At 46.1% G+C, this 18289-nt stretch overlaps 1 protein-coding gene across 2 annotated transcripts in view; it reads left to right on the top strand.

The window, feature by feature from the left end:
• Nucleotides 1-5934: 5934 nt before the first annotated feature.
• Nucleotides 5935-18289, top strand: part of HDAC2 (histone deacetylase 2) — a 45242-nt gene continuing 32887 nt past the window's right edge. The window contains exons 1-2 of one of the 2 annotated variants that reach the window (XM_067546621.1): nt 5935-6227; nt 6383-6511. Coding sequence is in view for 1 of the 2 variants with exons in the window: in XM_067546620.1 (XP_067402721.1) it covers nt 9376-9427 (52 nt within the window). In the remaining variant the exon portion in view is untranslated. Of the gene's footprint in view, nt 6228-6382; nt 6512-9275; nt 9428-18289 lie in introns of those variants that run through there. The other variant, XM_067546620.1, reaches the window with a different exon arrangement.

The raw sequence follows: 18289 nt of genomic DNA, 5'->3' as shown, positions 1-18289 counted from the left end.
ACTGCTGCACTGGGTGGCACAGAATGGGAAGGAGGCGAACATCCCGCAGTGCTGAAGGAACGGGTCCAAGACTATTTAGAGGGATTGGACATTCACAAGTCCATGGGGCTGGATGCAATGCACCCGAGGGTGCTGAGGGAGTTGGCTGAGGTGATTTCAGAGCCATCGGCTATTATCTTTGAAAGCTCGTGGGAACAGGGGGAGGTCCCTGAGGACTGGAAAAAAGCAAATATAGTGCCCATCTTCAAAAAAGGGAGGAAAGAGGATCCGGGGAACTACAGACCGGTCAGCCTCACCTCAATCCCTGGAAAAATCATGGAGCAGGTCCTTAAGGAATCCATTTTAAGGCACTTGGAGGAGAGGAAGGTGATCAGGAACAGTCAACACGGATTCACTAAGGGAAAGTCATGTCTGACCAACCTGATTGCTTTCTATGATGAGGTGACTGGCTCTGTGGATGTAGGGAAGGCGGTGGATGTGATATACCTTGACTTTAGCAAAGCTTTTGATACTGTCTCACACGGTATTCTTATCGGCAAGTTAAAGAAGTATGGGTTGGATGAATGGACTATAAAATGGATAGAGAACTGGCTAGAGCATAGGGCTCAACGAGTAGTGATCAATGGCTCCATGTCTAGCTGGCAACCGGTCACAAGCGGAGTTCCCCAGGGGTCGGTCCTGGGGCCGGTTTTGTTCAACATCTTTATTAATGATCTGGAGGATGGGGTAGATTGTACCCTCAGCAAGTTTGCGGACGACACTAAGCTGGGGGGAGTGGTAGATACCCTGGAGGGTAGGGATAGGATACAGAGTGACCTAAACAAACTGGAGGATTGGGCCAAAAGAAATCTAATGAGGTTCAACAAGGACAAGTGCAGAGTCCTCCACTTAGGAAGGAAGAATCCCATGCACAGCTATAGACTGGGGACCGACGAGCTGGGCAGCAGCTCTGCAGAAAAGGACCTGGGGGTAATGGTGGATAAAAAGCTGGATATGAGTCAGCAGTGTGCCCTGGTTGTCAAGAAGGCTAATGGCATATTGGGCTGCATTAGGAGGGGCATTGCTAGCAGGTCACGGGAAGTGATTATTCCCCTCTATTCGGCATTGGTGAGGCCGCATTTAGAATATTGTGTCCAGTTTTGGGCCCCCCACTACAAGAAGGATGTGGACAAGTTGGAGAGAGTGCAGCGGAGGGCAACCAAAATGATTAGGGGGCTGGAGCACAGGACTTATGAGGAGAGGCTGAGGGAACTGGGCTTGTTTAGTCTGCAAAAGAGAAGAGTGAGGGGGGATTTGATAGCGGCCTTTAACTACCTGAAAGGGGGTTCCAGGGAGGATGGGGCTAGGCTGTTCTCGGTGGTGGCAGATGACAGAACAAGGAGCAACGGTCTCAAGTTGCAGGGCAGGAGGTCTAGGTTGGACATTAGGAAAAAGTTTTTTACTAGGAGGGTGGTGAAGCACTGGAATGGGTTACCTAGGGAGGTGGTGGTTTTTAGAGGTTTTTAAGCTGAGGCTTGACAAAGCCCTGGTTGGGATGATATAGCTGAGGTTAGTCCTGCTTTGAGCAGGGGGTTGGACTAGATGACCTCCTGAGGTCCCTTCCAACTCTAATATTCTATGATTCTATTCTATGATTCAAGAACCATGGCCAAATTTTAAAAAGTGCTGAGCACTCAGCAGCTCCTGTTCACATCAATGGGTGTTCAGCGCTTTTGAAATTCTGGCTGCTCATTTTGGTGATTAATATGAACTCTTGTTTGGATTCTTAAGTTTAGTCACCAATTCTCGGATCCACAAGGGGACTCAGTATCACAATACCAACTTTCAGACATCTAGATAATCATGCAACAACACTGCAATCCACAAAGCCTGAGTTAGGTGCCCAGGGTCGCTATACAATGAATGGGGAGAGATAGGTGTCTAAGAATGAGAGCCATAAAATCATGCTAGGTGGCTCCCTACCTAAGCAAGCCAATAGGAGATAGGCTCCTAAAGGTATATCTACACTGCAATGTACATCAGGGCTCAGATTCAAGCTCAAGCCCAAATCCCCCTTCCATGTACGCACAAATCTGTCTGACTCGGGTGTGACATTCCCCTCTGCAATCTGGATTGGTATATGGCTGTGTCACTCCAGTCCCTCACTCCTGGAGCCTGTCTTGCCCTTGCTGTGCTGTGTGACCCACCCACTCCTGGGTCAGTTCACTCACAGCCTCCTGCAGATAAGCGGCTCCTATTTTAGTGAGTGAGTGCTTTTGGCCAGTGCTTTTGGCCACTTGTGAGATTTTGCAATAGAATGACCCCCCAACCAATATCCCCAGTCCCAGATGCAACCCTAGGAACTGCCATCTCATAGAGTTCAATGCTTCCTTTTGAACTCTGCAAACTCATGGGTTAGTTAATTTATCAAAGAAATTGATATGCACCAGCTCTGTCACTCTAAATGAAGTCTCTATACACACTCAAACCATATTCACTGCTTTAGATAAAACAAACAAATAAGTTTATTAAGCACAGAAAGATTTTAAATGATTATAAGCCAAAATAATATGAGTCAGATTGACCAGGAAGAAATAAAATAAACCGCATACTAAACTTAACGCTTTATTATAGTCTTTGATGATTAATCTTACCACACAGGTTGGCTGACTCTCTCAGCCAGGTTTCCCCCACCCCATTGTCAGTTGCTTCTTGTTGCTTCATAGATGGATTCCAAGGGAGATCTCCAGAGACAAAAACGCCTCTGCCTTTAACGTGTTTCCTCGTCACCCCCTTGGGTCAGGTGATCGGCCATGTCTGGCAATGGGCCTGATTTCCTCCACTTGAGTCAAACGAGTGTCGCTTATCAGGTGCTCAGGCCAGTCCATTGTTCTTGTATGCATACCTCAGCAAGACATGACCCTTCACTTTGCTTGGTGCTTGCCTGGATCTATTCAAGCCATGTAAGACACACATTTGGGAATACTGCATACCACAGTTTCATCTCTGTGCATATGGCATTGTAGGAAATATGCCACCATAACAATAATGGTCATGAGCATTCAAAAAACTCCTTACATGACATACTTTGCATTAGACAATACATAGTTACATTATAAGGGTGAACATGAACGATACACAAATCACGCTATAAAGGTGTACATGGAGTACAGCGTGTCGCCAAGCCCAAATCCCCCTTCCGTGTACACACAACTCTGTCTGACTTGGGCCAATAAGCCCCTGGGATCTGGGCTTTCGGACCCGGTGGGGATGGGTATGAGTCTGAGTTCTACTCAGGCCAAACTCCATTTTGCAGTAGGGATGCAACTTGGGCCTAGGTCTCCAAACTCATGTCCTGAGTCTGCCAATGCTATTCTGATGAACCAGTGTTTCTTGCCCTTTCTGTCCCACAACTGGCCAATTGACTGCCAGGAAATGGAAGCAACCCCCATGGTTCAAGTTCAGCTGCTTGGTGTTTAACCCTTCCATTTTATGCTGAATGGCAAGCAGAGTGAACCTTCTCCTGAGTTGGCTGTGTCCACGGAGAAGAAGTCCTTTGCCAAGAACACTGGTAAATCTCTGGTGTGAGGTGAGCAAGATGCCCAACTTTGGTAAGAGTAGCAGAAATGACCTGTGTAATTAGCAGACAAATTGAGCATTAAATAAACTGGTGATCAGTGCAGGAAGCAAATTATGTGGCTCAAGAGGCACTATCTGAAAGCCTCAGATGAGATCTGCACCTCTGGGAACTCCCCGTCATCCTGTCTCTTTTATGAGAACTTTGTCCAGGTGCTGTGCTGAGCAATGAGCCAACAGCAGTTCACAATAGCCTGATCAGTCAGGATGGCGACCGTCTAACCTCCAAATCCAATACAACATCAGAGGGAAGCCAGCAGCTGCTGGATCAGGCTAGCGAAGTGGAGGCGTTGCTGCCGGAGCAGCTGCCGCACATCCTGGGTCCATACTTGGAGAAGCTGTTTGATGACACCCCACTCTTCCCAAAAGAGAAGCCCACCGTGGAACTAGCAGGAGAAACAGAAGAATCAGAAATAATCCTGGAATCTAGTAAGTTTCTGGCTCCATGCCCATTGTTATTAATACACTAATGAAAGGGATTTCCAGTATATGGCCCAATGCAATTTTGTTTACACACCGCGTAACAGTGTGTATCCGCTAATGGCAGTATAGCGCCTTGATATCTCCCACCCACCCCTAATACCATATGGAATTCAAAATGGAGACCGGAAAGCACAAACAGTTAAACAAGCATATACTATGAATTTTTTACTAGATACTCTCATTATTACAAAGATGTGCTGGTGTTAAAAGTAAGAACCTTATATTGCCTTCTTAGAATAAAGCTGCACTGTACAAATTGAATGAGCTACAGCATAACCAACCACCTATAAACTGTATGGGGGGAGGGGAAATGTAGTGCATGGGTGATTAAATCACTGTCTGAAATATGGCAGGTGAGTTGTATGCAGTCCAGAAATGGGCTGGAGAAGGAGGAAGGGGGCGGTGCTGGCTGTGCAGTTCTTTGAGAGTCCGTGTTGTCCTGTGTGTTTGTACATGGTCCATAGGTAGATGTAGTCAGAGCAGGCTGTATCATAAGTCATAGCTGCACCTGGGTAATTGCATGAATACAGAGTCCTCAGAAGCTTACAGGGAGGCAGTAATCCATGGAGATGCTAGCACAACACTCTGTTGATTCCCCCATGAATTTTGATCCAATCCTGAGGGCTGATAGCTGTAAACGTTTCCCATAGCAGACACTCCAGATGGGTAGTCACATTGTGGAGAAGGGCATATCTTCTAGGCCCCCATTTGTAGGTCACCAGCCTGTTTCATTTGTAGATGTTGCTCAGTCACCATATGCTTGAAAACATCTTTGGTATACACGGGTGGGTTGCCCCTTTGCCACTCAGCAACTTCCTGGGTTATGTCCTCCAGAATGTGGAATGCCTGAAAGGATTGAGACACTGTAGATAGTAAACCACAGCAACTGTGTCCCCCCAGGATAAAATTATCTGCAATTTTTCAACATATATCATTTGTGAATTTCATCTTAGCATTATGTGTGAAGGCTGTACACGCTGCTTAACTCTCAGTCCAGGGAACGCAAGTCCCATATCCATGGCTCTGGTCATCAGGTACTCCGGGAACATTGTCTATGCTCACCACCTTTAGGTAAATCACATGCCTGATAACCTCAGAAATCTCTGCAGTCACCCCTCTCACCCTCAACTTGCCAACACTAAGCTGGTTAGCAACAGACCTGTAGCAGTCAGGAGTGGCAAGTGTCCAGATGGTTATAGCAACCTGCTTCTGGACCAGCATGGCCACCCTTGTGTGTGTCCTGACACTGGAGGATCGGGGCAAGTTGATCAAAAAGTTGCAAAAGATCAAAACCAGAAACGTTGCTTTCTTCATGCAAAAGTTCTGGATCCACTACTGGTCATCCCACGTCTGCATAACATGATCCCACCAGTATGTGCTTGTGACCCAGAAGCACTGGTCTATATAGGGGGCATCAGCGGCTATACTGAGAGTCATGAGCAGTGTGATGGGGCATCTGCCCCATACTGGCACTTAAGGGGTTAAAAGCAGCCCTAGGGAGGCTGTGTGGAAGGCAGCCAATAGGAGAGAGGCTGGGAGGAACAGCCAATCAAAGGCCAGCGGGCCCATATAAAAGGAGCTGCAGGGCACGGTGTTGACTGTTTGGAGCTTAAAGAGGGAAGGTTGTGTTTCTTGTAGGTGGAGAGGCCTGAAGCACTGTGCTGGGAGCAGGTAGTAGCAGGCCCTGAAGGTGGGCAAAGAGGGTGCTAGGGCTGGGGGAAGTGGCCCAGGGAGACAGCAGCAAGGAGGAATTGTAGGTGCAGCAGGAGGCTGCAATCCACAGGTCCCTGGGCTGGGACCTGGAGTAGTGGGTGGGCCTGGGTCCCTTCTCTCACCCTACTCACCACTGGGAAGTTGTAGGATAAGTTGCTGCAGGTGCCACTGAGGAAATGGTGAATGAGATACTGTGGTAGCCACTATGGAAAGTGGCTGAACTCCTAAGAAGCCACACCTCCCCTGGAAGAGGGGAAAATGGATTGTGGCTTGGCTGAAGGGCTGAGTCACAAAGGAGAGGCTGTGGGAAGGGCCACAGGTGACCTGGGAGGAAGAGTGATGGTGTGCAGACTGAGGATGTGGATGTCAGCTTGAAGCTAATTCCCAAACAACCAGCAGGAGGTTCCACTCCAGTGGTGAGTGGTGTGAGTCTGTCACAAGCAGCATCAGCCCATTGGGTTGACTGTCTGTATCATCCTCCTCCCCCAAAATGTACCTTTTGGTAGGACAGAAAATGCCATTGAAATGTCCACCTGTGTCTCATGGATATTCTGCCTATTTCCTGACACAGGAGTGAAAAGGCAAGCAGCACAAGTTCAGCAAATGGTGCCACCTCTGTGATGTTGGCTCTAGTTGTCAGGAGCATGCAGACTCAAAAGATGGTTCGGCAGGATATGTTGGCAAGCTGGGACAACTTTTGGTAAGTATCATGGGATGGACAGTCAAGTTTTCCCAGTGTACCATGAACAAAGGGCTTGAGTTCCTACAGCTGGGGAGGATGCTAAGAAGCATGGGATAGTTTGTTTTGACTAGAGTCTGTGTAGTGTAGTGTGGACATATGAGTACAGGTGTAAGACCCCAGTTCAGAAACTGTAAACCTAGGGTGACTACTCATTCTGGACACTTGAGCACTGAGCTAAAGTCTCAAGGAGCTGGGCTCACACTGCAGTGTAGACATACCCTAAGTTTGGGCTGCGGGGAGGTGCCTGTCTTTACTAGTGCTACACAACCAGGAATGCTTTTTGTGGAGTCTGGCTACTTTATACACCTGAGTTCATTCTTGTGAGAATGATTTAGGTGCCTGCCTGACTCCATACAAACCACAGGACGGGGCTGGTGGTGCCCACCTTATAACTTTTAGCCCAGTGGTTAGAGTACTCACCTGGGACGTGGGAAAGCCAGGTTCCGTTCTCCCCACCCCCACCCACCCGCCTGATAGGGAGAAAGGATTTGAAATGGAGTCTCCCACAACTACTCACTAGTGCTCTAACCACTGGGATTCTCTCTCTCCTGTTGAAGTTGTTCCACTGTGGATAAATAGTGAGAAAGTAATTGGAGCAGGAAGACTGGGCCCTGCATCTCCCACCTCCCAGGTGGGTGTCCTAACCATATATTCATAAGTATGTCCTACCTATTGGCTGAATAGTCCCATTGTGGGTCACACATGCAGCTTTCTATGCATTGTGAGCTCTATATGTCCTACCTGTAAGGCCCTGAGGATGTCACATGGGCTGAAACTTATGCTGATTGGGTCACAAGCAGCCCATGGGTTGAGAACCACTGACCTACAGCCTTTGTGATACTGTTAAAATGCAGTCTGGATGGAAGAACATAAGACAACCCTCTGTCTACATGCAGCTGTAAGTGGGGAAAATGTTAGCTAATACACTACTGTGAATGGAGGAACCACTTAATGCTGTTAAGTGAAATCACATGTAACTTCAGGTGGCACACTAAGTAGGGCACCTTCATGAGTAATTATTCTTACTGGAAAACATGTAAAATAGTGATGTGCATGGAAATGAAAAATATATGTATGTTGAAAGGGAAGTGTTTTCATGAATTCACAATAACCGTACAGTTCAGTAGTTCCCAACCTGTGGCCCAGGAGCCAAAAGTGGCCCATGGGGGCTTTCAAAGTGGCCTGTGGCTCGCCTCCCATTGGCTGCAGAAGGCAGCTGCTGCCTAAGGAGCCAGGCAGAGTGCATTGCTGCAGGGCTAAAAGATGGGTGCAGGCTCCTTGCTGGAGTCAAGGGGATGGGAGATCAGTGTTCCCCTCCCCCAGCTCCAGCAGAGAGCAAAGTGCTCTGCCTGGGTCCCTAGGTGCTGGGGTCCCTGCTGGAGTCAGAGGGAGGGGATCACTGATCTTCCATCCCCCTGGCTGCAGATAGGAGCCACTGCCTAGGGACCCAGCTGGAGCGCATAGAGCTGGGTACAGGATGCATGTGGTTTCCCTACTGCAGCTAGGAGGCAGCCTCTTCACTGAATTCCTTCTGTCTGGCTGCAGTGGAGGGGGGAACATGCTGGCAGAGACTGGTGGCCCTTCAGGGTTGTAAAAATATCTGGCCCTGGAGCCAAAAAGTTTGGGAACCACTGGTATAGGTCAAAAGACAAGAACCATTAATGCGTTTTGGAGAGGGGCACGACTGATACTTAATTTTAATGCTGCTTGCTACAATCACTGAAGTAAAACCGAGACTAAGATTTTCATTTTATTTTAATGCTCTGGGGTATCCTTTACCACTTGTGTGTCTTTATAGCCATCCATTTACCCTTGATGTTGCAGACTAAGTTGAGCACAGCTGTAAACCTTTGCAGGACTTCATCACTGGCATGTATAACCTCACCCCTAAGTGAAGGCAGCTGTGCCTGTACAGCTGTTTTGGAACGAGTAAGGGTTGGGTACACCCTCCTGGTCCGCAACAGTCCCTCTGACTGCTGCTGTCAAGCCGCTCCCCTGCTCTACTAGTCCTTTCTTTGGGAGGCAGGGGATTTAGGACTATCCATAACCAAGGCGCTGCCAAGCTTGGGGTGGAGGGAATCCTTCACCATCGTCCCCCAAGCCGGAGCCTGTGTTTTGCTGCCCGGGATTTACTCTGGAACCGCTTCCCAGCGGGCTGGCTCTGCCTGGCGCCTTGGGCAGGGCGCTGGACCACAGCCCCTGTAGATGTAGCACCTGGTTCAATGGGCCCTGCCCAGAGGGTGGCGAGGATGCTCCCGGAGGGAGAGGCTGGGAGGCGAGCCGGGCGCGGGGCCGGGGCTGGCAGCGGCTGCAGGTCAGACTCAGACAGGCCAAGGGGAGCACGTGACGTCATGCAGGCGGGTGGGTGCCCATAGAGGGGCTTCGCGCATGCGCCTGATGCCGTCCTGTTCTTATTGTGGGGAGGGGGGGAGAGCGAGCGTCGCCCGCTACCTCGCGGAGGCCGGCGGCTCGTACCACTGTGAATCGCTGAGGGAGGGGGGGCCCCGATCCCATATTTCATTTGTAACGGGAGCGCCTCCCGCTCGGCCCGATCCGCGTGATGGTCTGTCCGCTCGGCTCCGCATGCAGCCCTAGGGGGCGGCGGGTGGGCCGAACGGAGCGACGGACAGAAGATGAGGACGCCCCCTCCCCTGCCCCCCCTCGGGACGGCCCAGAATGGGCGCGTCCTCCACCCCCCCCTTTCCCCGCTGTTGATGGTCGGGTCGGCGGTGCGTTGCTGCTGCCTGTGCGCTGCCCTCGGCGTCGCGAGTTCACGCTCGCGCTGCTCCTGCCTGGCTCGGCCCCAGCCTCCCGGCGTCCCCATGGCGTACAGTCAGGGTGGCGGCAAGAAGAAAGTCTGTTATTACTATGACGGTGAGCGCGCGGGGAGGGGGCGCCGCGAGCTGCGGGGCTCGGAGCGCTGGTTCCTCCCGCCCGGGTTCTCGGTCTCTATCGCAGCCGCCCCCTCCCCGCTTCCCGGAGCGGCTGTGGCAGTGGCGGCTCCGCCTAGGGCTGGCGGCTGCTGGAGCCGATCGCAGCCTCCCCCCCCACCCCTCCCCTCCCCTCCGGGCCGCGCTCAAGGCGATGCTCTTGTCGCTGGGCCTGAGGCAGCCGGGGCGCTGCCCGCCACCCCCCGGGCGCAGAAGGGGCTCGTCAGTCGCTGCAGCGCTTCGCTTGGCGCCTCCCGCCTGCGGGCCCGGTCCAGCCTCCGTGTCGCTTTGCGGAGGCTCGGGTGCCCGATGCGATGGTCCGGACCGGGGCGGTTGCCCCTGCGGCGGAGACTGACAATTTGGGGTCTGGCCCGGCAAACACGGTGGACGGTTCCCCGCGTCTGTGCGCGCGCCTTGGCTCCGGGGGCTCGCGTGCTGCTCGCCGAGCCAGCGAGCTCGGCCTGGCTGTGACTTACTGGACCAGCAATGCGTAGCTAGGCGGTGTTTGAGAGGTGGACTGCACTGAGTTTCCTGTGTTTGCAGCGCACCGTAATGTGGAAACCTCCCCATCCCTTCCCTTCCCTTCCTCCGCCCCCCCCCCCCCCCCCCCCCCCCCCGAACAGGAAAGTTCCCTTTGCTCCCTGACTTTCTGCCCACAGCGTGAGGCTGAGCTGCTTGGTCGGATTCCTTGCTTGGGTCTACGTGTGTCTGTGTAAACAAAGATGCCTGGGGTAGGTCTTACTCTGAGATTTGGGAACGGGTGGCAGAGATGGGGATTTTGGTGGTTGCAATAGTGAGGAAAGAAGTGGTGAGGCTGTGTTGCAGTTCTTATATCATGCATTGTCATAATTAGGGATATGGAGAGCAGTGGCTTCAGCCCAGGGTGATGCCAGAGATGCTGCTACTGTGGTAGATCTGCTGTTTGGAAATCCCAGACCTGAAGAAGAGCTGTGTGTGCCTCAAAAGCTTCTTTCTCTCACCAACAGAAGTTGGTCCAATAAAATATATTAACTCACCTACCTTGTCTGTTCAGAAAAATGGCAGATTTGTTGGGGCCTAGTCAGGGTTTCTAACATGCTGCCAAGTCAGGCGGAGTTGGTGGTTGCCGCCCCCTTCTCTTTGTCCTTCACTCTAGTTCTTTGTTCAGTATAAGGGGGAAAGGAGGCCCCTTCTAGGAGAATTTTGTTGAAACTGGGATCTGACTTTTCTCTGGAAGAAGAGTAGGCACTGTTAGTCTTATTGAAGGGAAAGTTGCACTGATATTTCAGTTATGGTTTTTATTTGCCTGCCACATTGCAAAAATGTATACCTACATTTTTAATTGCAATCAAAAACAAAGGCTACTTGATAAATAGGTAATATTTCACTAGAGTGTGGTCTGACATTTTAGTAGTAGCATAAGAATTGTGAGCACCTTTGTTTGGATCCCTACACAGATGAAAAACTATGCTGAAGGGGGGGAGAAGAAAAAAACACTGAGTTAGGGAACAGTTGCTTGTTGGCAGGGTGATGAACTAGTAATCAAATATGTCCCTGCCACCTCAAATTTCCATGCAAATGAACGTTGCTGTGGCCATTTGGAGACTCCGTATTTTCCTCAATTACTGTTCAGACTCCTAGTTATTTTATTATTTAACATTTGGCTGACTGTTAGAGCATCTTTCCCTATGTTTACTGTAATCATCAATATTCTCAGTATTCATCTAGGTTAGAACATTTCAGAAGACTTTTTCTTAAACCTGAAACCAATATTGAATGAAGTGCCAAAGTCAATGGTTATTTTAGATTTTCTTTCCAAATGTATAGATCAAAACTGCATACTTAGAGATTTTAAAATGTCTGAAGAGCTTTGCTGAACTAGTTATATCATCTCTGGGAAAAGTTCTTAATCCATTTACAGTTCATTCAGCATTTCGTCTAACTTCTGTGCTGGGTTGTACCTACAGGGGTTTGTAAATGTTCCTTTTGCTGCATGGGAAGGGAAAAGTGCTCACAACTTTAAATGATCTAAAAGTAGTAGGATGAAAATATCTAATACTACAACAGATATGAAAGTACATCTGTGGGTGGATGCAAGTTTACACACAACTGACATCAAACTGGAGTTTATTAAAGATTTCTTGGAAGTTTGTTGTTGTGGCATAAAGACTTTTGTATAGAAACATGGCTCCTTCATTTGAGTTTTGATTCTCATTTTCACTTTTTCTCTGGAAATATGTAGAAGTTAAGTGTACACTAAAAACTATGGAATAAAAAAGTTACACTACAGTGAATTACAATGCCTATAAAAGGTCTTTTAAGATGTAGTCTAGTACCTTCCGTGCTTTGTAATAATTTAGTATGGCTATTGGCAGAGAAAAGTAAATATTTCAAATCAGCATTTCCCTTGGCAAGTCTGCTTACTGTATGTATTGAGTTAACATCTGCCTGTCTTATTGACAGTTTGGGTCCCTTTAAGTCCTGTTAGTACTGCACATATCAGATAGCGATGGGAGAACTACAGCAGAACCTCAGTTATGAACAACCTCCATTCTCGAGGTGTTTAACTCTGAACAAAACATTATGGTGGTTCTTTAAAAACTTCACAACTGAACTTTGATTTAATAGAGCTTTGAAATTTTACTCTGCAGAAGAAAAATGCTGCTTTCCCTTTATTTTTTAGTAGTTTACGTTTAACACCGTACTGTACTGTTCACTTTTTTAAAAAATCTCTGGTGCTTGATTGCATACTCCCGGTTCCAAATGAGGTGCGTGGGTGACTACTCAGTTCGTAACTCTGAGGTTCTACTGTAGCTTGATTTTTTTTTTTAAATTTATTTATTTAACTCCAGCTCATGCTTGTAACAGTTGTTAACTAAGTGCATGTAGCATAATTTTTATTGCTGCTGGTGGTGATGTGTTGAGCTAGAAAGAACCCTAGCTTGACTTTCAAATCATAGGCTATTTGTAGTGAAGAGAACTTGATTTTACTTGAACTGAGCAAGTGTGTTATAGAAATGCTGAGATAAACGCATCCATAGTACCATTTTTAGAGTAAATTCTTTCTATTTCCCATCTTCAGAATTGGTATATGCAGGCTCTAAGGGTATGTTCACACTGCATTGTAAAATGTGGAACCTGGTCTTGAGGACTGTTCCCAAGTCTGAGTTTGTCTCCACATCATATTGTAAACCTGGACTACCATTTGCTGGACCTGGATCTCTCAGCCATGCTAACGTATCCATACTGCCCTAGGCAGACCTTCAGACACGGTTTTGTGGCTCCAGCTGCATCCACATTGCAAACATGGTAAGACTTGAACTCTGATTCAACCCAGCATGGTCCTGAGTGCTTGCTGACCTGAGTCAGATGGATTTGTGTGTGGAGGAAAGCGGGGGGACTAGGGCTCACATCTGAGTGAGAGCCCGGGCTTAGTGTGCGGTGTAGGCAAACATCTTAAATGCTCCTGACTTTTATATTAAAATGGTATTTTGTTTTACAAGTCTCTTAAATCCTTGTTCACGCTGACTAGAACAGTGCTTAGATACAATGAACTATTAAAGTGGTTAAGCACAGTTTTGTAGACCCATACTGTACAGTTTTCTACCAATACTGTTACTAGCATGGTTGCATTTGATGAGCATATTCATAGACTTCAAGGTACGAGACCATGGTGATCATGTAGTCTGACTTCCTGTGTAACACAGGTCCTAGAACTTCACCAAAATAATTCTTAGAGCATAGTCTTTAGAAAAACATCCAGTCTTGATTTAAAATAACTAATGATGGAGAATTTCCCATGACCCTTGATAAACTGTTCCAATGGTTAATTACCCTTACTGTTAAAAATATATGTCTTATTACCGTTTGAATTTTTCTAGCTTCATCTTCCAGCCATTGGATCTTGTTATATCTTTATCTACTAGATTGAAGAGCCCATTATCATATTTGTTTTCCATTTAGGTGCCTGTAGACTATAATGAAGTCGCCCCTTAACTTTCTCTTTAACCTAAATAAATTGAGCTCAGTGAGTCTCTTACAACAGGTAAGGCATGTTTTCTAATCCTGTAACGATTCTTTGACTCTTCTCTGAACCCTCTCCAATTTATTAACATCCTTCCTGAAATGTAGACACCAGAACTGGATGCAGTACTCCAGCAGCTGTTGCAACAGTGCCAAATACAAGAATAAAATTACCTCTCTAGTCCTATTTGCATTCACCATTTTGGCCACAGCATCACACTGGGAGCTCATGTTCAGCTGATTATCCCCAAATCTTTTTGAGAGTCAACGCTTCCCAGAATAGAGGAACAAGGAATGTAGGCCATACTTAGATTTAGATTTAGCCATATTAAAATATACATGGTTTGCTTGCCTCCCAGTTTACTAAACAGTCTGGATCACTCTGTATCAGTGACCTGTCCTAAATCTTTACTATTTACCACTTCCCCAATTTTTTTGTCTGATGTAAACTTTGTCAGAGATGATTTTGTTTTCTTCCAGGTTCTTGATATATTGTAGGCAAACATATTACAAGTATTTTTAGATTACCTTTCTTGTATGTATCTTGCATATTTTAATATGGATGTTACACTGATATTGTAGAGATCTAGGCTGGAACATGTTTTGGTTTCACCTCCGTAGGCAAAATTAAACCCGTTTGAATTATGGGCAGGGCACTACTGTGCTCAAATGCTGTTTAAATACAGTAACATTTATAATGTAGATCAGTCACAGCTCAGCATGTTATATGCATACGTAAAGTATTCTAAAACCGAAAACTCCTTCATATGTGTTTCCAAGCCCTGTGCCTAATAGTCTGGAAACCCATACATCAACCTCTGAGCTTTGTTCTTGTGATGGTACTACACTGGTTTTTAATTGTAGGTGTGACTGTACTGGCAAACTTAAGACTATTAGTAAAAATCTTTAGAAATACAACTGATAGAAAAGACTGAAATGAATGTCGGGTCCTAGAACTGGCTTTACAAATATTGTACCTTTACAAATATTGCACCATGAATTTATCTACTGCTTTGTAGTTAAATTTGTAATTACTTTAACTTTATTAGTAACCATAGAATTTTCACATGGAATTGAATGTGTGTGAGTAAATAATTATTTTGGAAAAAAAGTAGAAATTGTTGTACAGTTACTTCAAGTGTATTTTTGAAGTACATTATAGTAATGTAGTGGCCAAAACTTTATTTCAGTTGAGCAGATGTGTATTGCTTTGTCTTGTGCATGCATCACTGCTTATTTTATATGTAGTTTAACTTATAAAATAAAAGTCTCTTATCTTTGGCTCTGACCCTATTAGTGTAAGACTGACTTCTTTATTGTACTTATTACTGAACTGACTTGAGAAACTGTATGGTACTACTGTTAAAATTCTTCCTAAAGATGCAGCCTCTTGAAATGCTTCTGTAGGTCCTTGGGTGCCTTGTAAACTTGCTTGTAGCTACTGTATATGCAAGTTACATTTTAAGAATATAGGTCTTGATCTTTTTTATAGTTACTGAACACTGGCAGATCCCATTGAACTCAGTGGGGAGTTATGGGTGTTTAGTATTTACAGCGAAGGAAGAGTTATCTAAAAACCAAAAATCTGTGCACACCTGTTAGTTCTTGCTAACTATTCTTTGAAATTCAGGACCATATATGCTCCAAAGAGAACATTGTAGTGGGCAACTAATATGCAGTTTAAAATAAATAATTCCGAGGTCAGAATGTACATTAGTAACTTTGTAAGTTGAAATGTTTAAGTCTTTCAGCATTAGCTGAAATTAACTAGGAGAAGCCCCCAAAAAAGGTTGCTAGGACTTCTGACGTAACATGATGCCTGTGCAGGGGCAGAAAACTAGCCTTGGTTTTGAAGTTCTATTTGGTTTGTCACAGTTTGTGCTTAGAAGAATTCTTGTGCAAGACAGTGTCTCAGTGTTAGTGCAGTTATTTGTGACTGACAACAGTATAATTGATGGTCAGACTATAGAGCAGTAGTTCCCAATCTTTCTTTGCTGAAACCCTCTTGTGACAAACGGATAGATTTGCCTCTTGAGCCCCTTATGTCTTGTCCCGGAAATTGCTGTCTATTTTTTGTCTATTCTCTCATTTTTGTCTCCCTAATTTTCTTTTCACTTAACTTTTTTCTACTCTTGGTTTTCTTTCTTTCCATCCCCCCTGTAGTTTTCTCCAGCTTACCAGAGATACGCCTACATTTGCAAAAATCAAATGTGCATAATTTACCAGAGTAGCTGTTGTGAAAGATGTGGTCTTACGGTAGTCATCAAGGTATGGGTACATTTGTAGCAGCATGTAGACTACAGACACTTCATGCCCAGCTATCATAGGTATAAATAGCAATATAGATGGTGTGGCATAGCTTAAGTGAGTAGAGTGCCCAGCACACTTAAACCCTAAGGTATATACCTTACACTCTCTCTACACACCTAAGCAGTGACTTCCATGTCTACACTATTTTCAGCAGTCCTGTTGATTTTGCTTTTCCACACTGCCTCCCACATTGGTGGAGCCTTTCGCTGCCACATATAGCCACGGTTCTCGCTGCAATGTGTAAATGCAGCTGCCTTTCACTGCGGTGTAGAGCTACACATGTAGTGCATGTGATGTAAATAAGACCGTAAGTATAGACAAGGTCTCAGGCATTTGTTCCCTCATGGTTTCTAATGGTGTTCCTTACATTTTACCTTTTAAAAGGAAAATGTCATTATATTCCTATTTGCAAAACATGCAGACTGCTTCCATTTGGCATATAAGAGCCAAATTAATTATATCTTCCTGGAAAGGAGGACTTGCTTACAAATTAAAGTAAAAGTTGATAGGTGAGATGACTACATCTATGGATGATACGAGGACAGGTTTTTTAAATGAAAACTAACTTACTTTTACTAAGTAAATTCCAGGAAGGGAGATGTGTGATGCGGAAGTGTTTTTGTCCGCTGTGATATTGTGCATTTCTGAAATGTCCCAGGTTTCTTAAACATACTCTTCCCAGAAGGACTTGAACACTGACAATATATTTAAAAGTTGTTTCAGTTACAGAGGCTTTAAAAAAAAGTAGAAGAATTGAGGAATTGAGTAAAATACTTCATTTTACTCAATAAGATGAAATGCTTCTTTTAATTCTGTTTCTTTTTCCATTAACCTTTTGAGAAAAAAATCAGTAATGCTGTCTCTATTTAAACACTGCTCTAGTTACTAATCTCTAGAACATTGTGTTTTACATTTCCTACCAATCTCCTAACTTAAACTTTTTGTTAAGCATAAATAAAAAATGCATTTTTGGAATGTTAACACCTTGAGAAAATACACTTTTCATAGGCTTTATTGTGCAGTTATTTGGCTCCTTAAGTGCCAGGCTGCATTACTGGCTCAAAGCCTTATGATTTATTTGTTCAGCAATAATTTCATAAAACTAAATGCTTATTTGCTGGGGTCTTCCACTTATAGTTTCAGTGGAATATACTACTTTGTAGTATGCTTCCCTAATTACTAGGACCCTACCAACCATGAAAAATGTGCCACTAACCTTGAAATAAGTCCCTTCCTATGAAATCCATCTGCCCTGTGCTGTTGGGAGCACCCCACCTGGGGGCTCTTTGCTAGTCCTGGGCGGACTCGGGAGGGACAGGACTTGCTCTTCCCCTGCACAGTTGCTCTCAATGGAGAGATCAGACCCACATCCAGAGGCAGTGCACAAGTGAGGGTGCTTCACTTCTGCGCTGCAGCAGCCTCAGAGCTTCCTGGAGCTGTGGGAGATACCTGGAGGTGGGTTTCATCTCCCCCCTGAGAGCAGATGTGAAAGGGAAGAGCAAGTCCTGTCCCTCTCTAGCCCAGTCAGGCTCAGGACGCCTCAATCCCACGGCTCCTGCCAAGATTTGGGATGCAAATTGACAGGGGCCTCTGGACTTGGGCCCTGTGGGCCTGTGTGTTAATCCACCATTGGCTGGGACTAGCAGCTAGGAGCCCCCAGCTGGAAGACTCCCAGCAGTACAGGGAAGATCAGACCCACCTCAGTGAGCCTCCTCTAGCTGCAGGAAGTTCCTCGGCTGCTACCTTCAGAGTCTAACTACATACTTAGGCAGTGCACCTAGCTACCCCCAATATCCGCATACTTGTCTGTAGGTACATCTACACTTATGGTGGTGCATAAAGTACAGACACTGCACACCCAGTTAGTTCATGTATAAATATCAATGTAGTAGGCAGTGAGATATGACTTAAGTGAGTAGTGTCCCCTACATACCTGAACCCTAGGGTATATACCCTGCACGGCTTTCTGCATGAACAGTGTTTCCCATGTCTGTACTGCTGTTTTTAACAGTGTAGTGTTCTGCTGCCTTCCCATGCCAGAGTCTTTCCTCATTGTAGTGAAAGACTCCAGTGAGCTGCCCAGTCTCTTCCCACTGCCTCCAAGCTGCTGGAGCCTTTCTCTGCCACGTGTATACTACACACCGCTGCAAGTGTAGACAAGATTATTGTCCTTTTCATCAGGCCCAGATAGAGTAGATTCCTGTTCACTTAAGGTATGTCTACATTGCAATAAAAAATCTGTGGCATTGAGTCTCAAAGCATGGGTCAGCTGATCCAGGCTCTTGAGACTATAAAATTTCAGTGCAGATGTTTGGACTCAAGCTAGAGCCTGGCTCTGATACCCTTCCCTCTCATAAGGTCTCAGAGCCCAGGCTCCAGCCTGAGCCTGAACATCTACACTGTAATTTTATAGCCATAAAGTCCAAGCCCTGTGAGCCCAAGTCAGCTGATCTGGTCTAGTCATGGCCATGTTGTGGGTCTTTTATTGCAGTGT

The sequence above is a fragment of the Emydura macquarii genome, unplaced genomic scaffold (genome assembly GCF_026122565.2).
Source record: "Emydura macquarii macquarii isolate MOO-44397 ecotype Brisbane River unplaced genomic scaffold, CSIRO-AGI_Emac_v2 contig_1146, whole genome shotgun sequence".
In the NCBI taxonomy this organism is placed as follows: domain Eukaryota; kingdom Metazoa; phylum Chordata; order Testudines; family Chelidae; genus Emydura; species Emydura macquarii.
The sequence above is the reverse complement of the archived record's forward strand: the minus strand, read 5'-3'. Positions and strand labels throughout refer to the sequence as shown.